Source organism: Echiichthys vipera (genome assembly GCF_963691815.1).
Source record: "Echiichthys vipera genome assembly, chromosome: 8".
In the NCBI taxonomy this organism is placed as follows: domain Eukaryota; kingdom Metazoa; phylum Chordata; class Actinopteri; order Perciformes; family Trachinidae; genus Echiichthys; species Echiichthys vipera.
The window spans coordinates 1,989,874-1,998,989 of NC_139833.1; the positions used below are offsets into that span (position 1 = coordinate 1,989,874).

At 45.3% G+C, this 9,116-nt stretch overlaps 1 protein-coding gene across 1 annotated transcript; it reads left to right on the plus strand.

The window, feature by feature from the left end:
* The first annotated feature begins 434 nt into the window (after positions 1-434).
* On the plus strand, positions 435-9,116 carry isg20l2 (interferon stimulated exonuclease gene 20-like 2). The gene is made up of 4 exons (XM_083917918.1): positions 435-467; positions 2,798-3,597; positions 4,584-4,784; positions 5,678-9,116. Exons 2-4 carry the CDS (start codon positions 2,932-2,934, stop codon positions 5,789-5,791), a joined length of 981 nt encoding a protein of 326 aa, XP_083774044.1. The 5' UTR covers positions 435-467; positions 2,798-2,931; the 3' UTR covers positions 5,792-9,116.

Consider the following 9,116-nt stretch of genomic DNA (forward strand, 5'->3'; position numbering starts at 1 on the left):
GGATGCGTTCAGGTGCCTCCCGTAAATCAGGGTTGCGCTCGTTTCTATGTTGACGTCAGGTAACTATTAGTTACAGTTGGTATTACTCAATCAATTTTACCAAATAAAGATCTATTAGAGATGGTCTAATACTGGTTTACCACACTCTGTGGACCAGTGTTAAGTCAGTTTGATATTCAACATTTATTTGATTTTGCAAAGTAAAATCATAAAAAAATATATATATATTATTAAAGAAAAAGCCCTGTGGTACATGAGGAATATTGGTCTTTATGTTGGAGAAGTAGTTTGACATAATTGAATGAAATGGTTTGATTGCATAGCAGTTTTTTATTCTGAATATCAAATGAATGTTGAATATCAAACTGACTGAATACTAATCTTTCCGGCTGTCCCTGAAGGCAGCATAACCCGGATATTGACAGTTTATGAGCCGGAAGTAGCGGTTGGTCCAGAGAGTGCAGCAGGTCTGGCTTGCCTTTTTTGTTAAATAAAAGTTATTTTCAGGGGTTTTTCATAATAAAAAATCCATCGGTATCAAACTAAAACACGGTTAGCCGAAATGTGACGTAAAGAGACAACCATATTTAGCCACCGCGGGGTTACTATAGCAACGGTTAGCATGAGCGAGCTAACGACAATATCCGTGTTGGCTAAATGTCAACAGCGAGCGTCTGGTTTGCATTGTTTTTTAAATAACGAGCTAAAAATGACATTAAATGTGTGGTTAATGTGTTTTTACACATTTAAGTAAATACAGCCCACTTTAGAAAACTGCCCGTTACCCCCTAAATTATCATATTTCCCTTTGTGCCTTGGTGGTGTAAATTAGAAACAATAATAATAAAAAAAACAAATTTCTTTATTTGATTTTTGCAGACAGGCAAATAAAAGTACAACAGTTGCTGCTGTATCTGCTTCAAAGTGGAAAATAAAAATAAAATCCCCAACAAGAGGCTTAAAAGTGTAAAATAAATATAAAAACCCAACAAGAGGCTTAAAAGTGTAAAATAAAAAACCCAACAATAGGCTTAAAAATGTAAAATAAATATATAAAAACCCAACAGTAGTGGAATAAAATAAGTTTATACTTCTTCCCACTCCTTTTCGGATATGTAAACAGTTATTGTACATTTATTTTTCTCTCTGTTTTCTCTATAATTGCCTGTTAATGTATGATAATTTAGTTTTTTTCACTAAATAAACTAAATCTAAACTAAACATGAGTCCCACTGTCCCTCCCAACATTTGCACCACAATCAAACCGCTTATTTCTACATTATGTGTCTGTGTGTAAAGCTGCTGTTACACTGCAAGTCCTCAGCTTGGGAACAATAAAGTACGTCTGTTCTATTCTAACCCATGTCAGACGCACTCACAGTAAATAATTAGGGAATTAAACAGCATCTAAAACAAGTACATAATTAAGCTACATGAGACAAAATAGAGTATAAAACTTAAAAGTAAATAAAGGGAGGGGGGTTCTCTCCCTCCAAGCATTAGGAAGCATCCTCAGCATCATCAGGAATAACATTTACTAATAACAATAACTAATAATAACAATTACAAGTAATAACAATGACTCGATCCCTTCTGTGAAAAACCCAAACTTCTCTAACCGTGTGTGGAAGCTTTTATTGTTTTCTGTAAAAGCAAAGCAACGTTGTAAATCCACAGAGTAACGATTCACTCACATTTGACTCTCTGCACATATGTTTTTGTTCACTCCCAAATATAACTAACTTTGATAATAAGGTAATATTTACGCTTTTACGGATCCTTTTCCCTTCTTCTTCTGCTTCTTTTTTATTTATTTGCATCATTTTGTCCAAACTTTAATCAACGCATATCTGAATTAACCTCATAAATGTGAGGTGCAACCATCTGCACGTGTGTATTTTTGTTTTGTAAAGTTTTATCCACAAAAATAAGTAATGACTTGCAAATATGTAGAACGCAAGAGTGTGTTTTATCTCATCTCATCTTCAGCCTCTTATCTGGGGTCTGGTCTCGGGGGCAGCAGCTTTAGCAGGGGACCCCAAACTTCCCTTTCCCGGGCCACATTAACCAGCTCTAACTGGGGGATCCTGTGGCGTTCCCAGGCCAGTGTGGAGATCTAATCTCTCCACCTGGTCCTGGGTCTTCCCCGAGGCCTCCTCCCAGCTGGACGTGCCTGGAACACCTCCCTAGGGAGGCGCCCAGGGTTCATCCTTACCAGATGATCCTGAACCGCCTCAACTGGCTGCTTTCAACACAAAGGAGCAGCGGCTCTACTCCGAGTTCCTCACGGATGCTGAACTTCTCCCCCTCTCTCTAAGGGAGACTCCAGACCCCCTCCTGAGGAAACACATTTCAGACGCTTGTACCCGCGACCTGGTTCTTTCGGTCATGACCCAGCTTTCATGATCATAGATGAGGGTAGGAACAGAGATTGGCCAGTAGATCGCTACCGCACCGTTGTGACGAAAAGAGAGCTAAGCCGGAGTGTGTTTTAATTTCACATAAAAAATAATAGATGTTATCACATGCAAACCTGGATTCATGTAGAAATGTGTCCGTTAATATGTAAATATGAGTTGACATGTCATCTATTGTGACATCTATGATAGTGTAGGATGGAGAGGGGGGCAGTGCGCGGCCGCGCTCCATGGCAAACCCGGCCACCGGGCGCTCGGCCACGAGCCCTCGGTCTATGTTCTTGTGTTAGCGTTCAGGTCGGTCGGTGCACGCAGGAAAGAAGTTACACAAAGTCGTGCCAATCCAGTCAGGGTTTGATAACGTTGTGTGTGTGTTGCAGGATGATACATCTAAACCGGTCTCAGCGGACTCAAACTAGACCACGAGGGGTGAAGACCTGTTGAGCAAATCTACACAAGTGCTCTGAGAAAACGTTACTTTCGACCTCTGCTGGACCGTGAGTCTGCGACCATAATGTCGGACATTCTGATCAACGTGTACCATCCCGAGGACCCTGCTGCACCGAGGGAACCGCCGACAAACAACCAGAGGAGGAGAAACAGTTGGCGTCATAAGAAAAAGGTCCAGAATTCAGAGCAGAGTGGCTTCAACCACAGAACGGGACAGAACAGATACGAGCCGCCTCCACGCCAGAACGGAGCGTTCCCGGCGTCTCCCACCCCCCCACACAACAAAGGTTTACCTCGGCCCAGCGGCACAGCCAACGCTTCACACTACAGCACCCAGCCTTCGACAGCCACGTGCTGCCCGCCTTCCTCGACTGTCTCTGCGAACCGCCCTGGCAGCCACGAAAAGCCAAAGGAACCCTTGAACTCAAAACCACCAGCGGGCGCCGCCCCCCGCTCGTCCCCGTCATGCAGCAACAGACCCGCTGCCTCTCAGACATCAGCAGGAATCCCCACAAAGTACCTCGCCATCGACTGCGAGATGGTGGGCACGGGGCCGAAGGGGAGCATCAGCCAGCTCGCGCGCTGCAGCATAGTGTCCTACGAAGGAGACGTGGTCTACGATAAGTTCATCAACCCCCCCGCGCCCGTCACTGACTACCGCACGCGATGGAGCGGCATCCGGCGCTTCGACCTCATCAACGCCACGCCTTACCCGGAGGCCAGGAAGGAGGTGAGGGGAAGCACTTGCACCGGCTCGTTGTTGTTGTTTCTTGTCGCCTCTGAGCCGCAGAAACATATTATAGTGTAATGTTACATGTACCTGTGTGTGTGTGTGTGTGTGTGTGTGTGTGTCCTCAGCTTTTGATTTCTTCAGTTATTTTTCAGATGAATTATTTAATTAGCTGCAGAAAATAGTGAATCACATTTCCCCGAAAGCCCACGGTGATGTCCTCAGATTGTTTTTGTCCATTTCAATACAAAAAAATACAGATTTTTTTTATCCTGGAACAAATATTTCACAGTTTTTGTTTTACAAACTGCTTAAACGCTGAACCAGTTTTTAAAAAATAGCAGGTAATTGACATTTGCTGTCACATCACAACAAGGGCGACTACAGCGAACGGCAGCATCGATTTTACTGCTCGATCTGAATCAACGAGGACAAACTTTAGAAAGTCACCAGGATCAGGGGAGAGGAGGAGGTTCAGACAAACCTGAAGCTGGACCAGAATACAGCTCAGTGTTTGGAAGAAAAGGGGATAAAACAGAGAGAAACTGTGCTGGAATATATTTAAAAAAAAGAATATTTTTGAAAATCAATAACAAATGAATGCTGCTTCTTACAGTTGAATGTGTCCCACTGCCTTTGTCGTTTTAATGGCAGATATCCAAAATGTCCTGGTGTGAAAATGATGACAATGCGAAAAAGAACATGGTTCAACATTGACTTTGCAAAAACCCAGGGACAAAATAAGATGTTTCCTCTTGTACGGATCGAAACAAAGGTGTTTCCTGTCGTCTGTAGATTCACTGGGCGGGACGTCTCTGCAGCAACACGATATTAATTATGAAAAAAAAGATCAAAGATGTTTGTTCATTTGCCCAAATCCAGTGTGAGAAGTTAAAGTTAAAGCTGTCAGAGCCGATAGTATGTGTAAGTTGATCTCCTGCATAAATCTGCTGGGTTCAGTGAGTGAGCGTGTTCTCTGTGTGCAGATCCTGAAGCTGCTCATGGGGAAGGTGGTGATCGGCCACGCCGTCCACAACGACTTCAAGGTCCTCGGTTACGCTCACCCCGGCGTCTTGACCAGAGACACGTCTCGCATCCCTCTGCTCAACCTGAAGGCCGGCTTCGGAGCGCACGAGTGCGCCTCTCTGAAGAGGCTCACCAAGGCCATCTTCAACCGAGACATCCAGGTACTCTTGAGTCTTCGGCACCTCTCACACACGCAGCTTTATCCGTTTATCATGTTGCTCTCATGTTTGAATGAACGCTTTTACGTAAACGCCAGAGCAGCAGCGCAAGGTTAAAGATGGAGGGAAAGATTAAATCCACTTTCTGTTTCAATCATTATAACAGTTCCTCAATTATTATCTCTTATGCACAAAGAACATGAGTTTTAGGGCGCCCTCCCACTGTGCGTCCGTCCCGTGTGTCTGTCCCGTGCCCCGTGCTTAAGGGTCCTTGGTTTGTACTCACACTACCTGGGCCTCGGAGAATGCTTCTTGCTGCCTATACGTCATCACGCCGTAACACGTCACACGCATTGATGACGTCATGGCGATGCGTGGCTTTGTTTCCAGATCTTTCCGTAGACCTCAAAGTTTTTGTGCGTCTTGTCGACTGTTTTTGAATCTTTTCATCGACCAAATCTGCAGTAAACACTCCACCTCCGCATCACACCGACGTGAACCTTTCGCCGCCATTGTTTGAAATGTCCGCGCATGGTCCCTCCTTCTTTTTTCTACGTCCCAACAGGCGCACAGGAAATGACCTCAGAACCGCCGTAGGCCTCGTGCTCGTACACGTGCACACGCTCGTGCTCGTACACGTGCAAACGTGCTTTACTAAAGCCCACCTCTCCCAAACGGGCCGTGGACGGCAAGCGTGCCGCTCCTAGACGCGGTACGGTTGCGACCTTAGTTGGTGTGAAAATCTGCAAAACGTGCTTATTAACTACAACTAATGGTAAGAAAAAAGCACTCAAACAAGCGTCTGAAATCTGCTTTAGTCATGCAGGAGTCAGCAGTCAGCTTGTGTTGTGTTGTGTTTCTAAATGTCTCACGCTCACCGTCTCTCGTGTCCGCAGACCGGGAAGAAGGGCCACTCTTCCGTGGAGGACGCCAAAGCCACCATGGACCTTTACAAAGTGGTGGAGGAGGAGTGGGAGAGGAAGCTGCTCTCCAAGTCCCAGGCCAGCTAGTGCCAGGTTTGAAGAGACGACGTGGAAATAAACCAGAGTTTTTAAATGTACCTTTTTCTGTGTGTGTGGCGGGGTTTGTGGTGTGGACTGCTCGGTTACAGGATCCGCTCCTCCTACTGGATGCCTGGGAAACGGCTCATTCAGTGAAGCGGAGGGACTTTTTACCAGCTGATTTTAAACAAACTGTCATTAATGGATCATGATCGGAGGAGACACTTTGCTCTGACCTTCAGTTTCAGCAGTTCTTTCTCAGGGTTTGCATCGTGTTCAGGTGCTTCTCCTGCCACCAGAGGGCAGTGGCGTATTCATTCCAACCACAGATGTAACTTCACTGAAACACTCTCAGTGGTCCCACGCACCAAAAACAGACAAAAAGAGGTTTTAAGTTTCCACAGGTCGGTGTTTTTTATCTGATCTGCAGCTTAACTGTGAACCCAGAGTCGTGCTTCATCACTGTTTGTTCTTCCTCTGAGAGCAGACGGCGGAGACGAGTTCAGGTTTCACCAAACTGCCACTAAAAGAGCTCACGTGTATGTTTAGATTTTTACAGTTTGAATGATCCTTTAGTGAAGAGTTGAGACAAAATGCTGCTTCGATGAACCAATGATGTTCTTCAGGGAGGTTTTAGAGATACTGAGCTCAGTAGATAGGAAATGCTTCGGCCTTTGTTAGGGATGGGAATTGATTTTAAGATTTGATACCAGTGCCTTCATCGGTCTGATTCTCGATTATTCCCAATTTTAAACATGTTTTCAGCGTCTTTAACTATTTTATTATCTCAGAGTCTGAACACAGCGAAGAGCAAACAAGAACGTTTGTGCAGCATTTGTTTTCATTCAGGTCAGGGGTCTCAGACTGATCCAGTAAAGAGCCACCGTGGCTCACCTAATCATCTCATCTTCAGCCTCTGATCCGGGGTCAGGTCTCGGGGGCAGCAGCTCCAGCAGGGGACCCCAAACTTCCCTTTCCCGGGCCACATTAACCAGCTCTAACTGGGGGATCCTGAGGCGTTCCCAGGCCAGTGTGGAGATCTAATCTCTCCACCTGGTCCTGGGTCTTCCCCGAGGCCTCCTCCCAGATGGACGTGCTGCAGGTTTTCATTCCAACCAAGCAAAAACACACCTGACTAGACTGACTGACCTGACGTCTGCGTGCTCCTTTACAAACGTCTTAAGGAAGATGTAGGTGCAGGAACACACCTAACTCGACTTATTCAACCAGCTGAGTCGCCTTCACACAGGTGGATTTGTTGGATCAGGTGTGTTTTTGCTTGGTTGGGATGAGAACCTGCAGCCACAGCGGAGCTTTACTGGATCAGTCTGAGACACCTCATGGCGTTAACGTTACCGACGCTCTGAAACTGTTCCAGTTCTGAGTCCAGTTAGTTACGGTTCTCAGCTGAAGCCGGTTCTCGATTCCCATCCCTGTGGTTCCACTTGTTACACCGTCTCCAGACACGTTTTTAAATGTGACTTAATGTTTGTCTTTTTTAAATTTAAATGTTTGGGAAAAAAAGATATGTGTTAGAAAAGCTGTGTAGAAAGAAAGCACTGTTGAACAAAAGTAGTCGGTCAAAAAAACCCAAAACAAACATGATTATTCTCACCAACAGGTCTCGAACCGTACAAAATATTACAAATTCTCTTTAACGCTGTGAAATGTTATCGCTCTTAAAGTGTAAAGCCGCTGCAGAATCATCCCATGGTCTGTTTCTGCACTTACGTACATCACATAAGCCATCGAGACAGTTTTTTTCTGTAACAACTGTTAAAGGAGAAATCTGGTAGAGTCGCTAACAGCCGGACGTGGCTAACAGTGATTAGCTCGGGGCAGCACGGTGAAGGCATTCAAAGGTCTTTTTTAACCACTAATGCTGCTGAAAATAGCAGCAAACCTCTGCAGCAGCATGAGAAGATCGTCAGAAGAGAAAGACCATGGTATGATTTTGCACCGGTACTACACTTTAAGGTGCGTTCAGACCGGATGCGATGGCCGCGATGTTAACGCAAGAAACACCAGGGTCGCATTGCCGGATTATATTTGGATCAGGCGAAGATGTGAACCCGTCTTTGTAACATTTTGTCCCGCTAATTTCTTTCTCTCATCATCTGCTGTTGGTGAAATCCGAAATACGCCGTTGTGTCTGGGTTGATCATCCTCTGGAGCTCGGGTGCTCGCAGACCGCCGCGATGATCCTTCGTGCTCCCACGTGCATCCACCGTGCATCCACCGTGCATCCACGTTCATCGTCCGCTCATCCACCGTGCATCCTCCGTGCATCCTCCGTGCATCCACCGTGCACCCTCCGTGCATCCTCCGTGCATCCTCCGTGCATCCTCCGCTCATCCTCATGACAGTTTGCCATCTGGAGAATCAACCTTACAAAGTATATGTGCAGTGGCTTTTGCGACACAGCGTAACGCTTATTTACTGCAGCTATTCAATCTTTTGTAATCGAGTATTCTACTGATTATTCCAATGTTTCAGCCCTACTTTCCATTTGCGCGTTGAGGCGTTGGAATCGCGAATCTGTGTGAAAGTGAAAGATGCAACTGGCGTCGCCCGGCCTGAAACGCGTGGGATCGCTTCTGTACGTTGTCTTTGTACGTAATCTTGCCGCGTACATCGCATCCGGTCTGAACCCTCCTTTACACGACGTCACCAGATTTACTTCTTTGCTCCCGACGTAATTCCTACGGTAATAAATATATGTGGATTTCATACATTACCTTTTGTCTGTACACGTACGGACAGTGAATGAGAACAGAACAGATACAGTACAGAGCAAAGTTTGGACACACCTGCTCATTCAAAGAGTTTTCTTTATTTTCAGGACTGTGAAAATCGTAGATGCACTCGGGGACACTTTCAAAGTTTTCCCAGTGTTTCCGACTGACTGACCTTCATTTCTTAAAGTGATGACGACCACTCGTTTTTCTTTACTTAGCTGCTTTCTTCTGCCATAACACAAATTCTAACAGTGTGTTCAGTGGGACCATCAGCTGTGGATCCACCTGACTTCTGATGCTCCCACCCCCATTTATAAGGCAGGAAACCCCCCTTATTGAAGCTGACAGGGCACAGCTGTGGAGTGGAAACCATTTCAGGTGACCACCTTTTGAAGCTCATCAAGAGAATGCAGTGTGCAAAGCAGTGATCAGAGCCAAAGGTGAAGAAACTAGAATATAAGGAATAAGAATATAATTTAAGTTCATATTTCTACATGTGTTAATTCAGTTTTGATGCCTTCAGTGTGAATCGACAACGTCAAGAGTCTCATTGAATGAGAAGGTGTGTCCAAACTTTCGGTCTGTACTGTGTATAT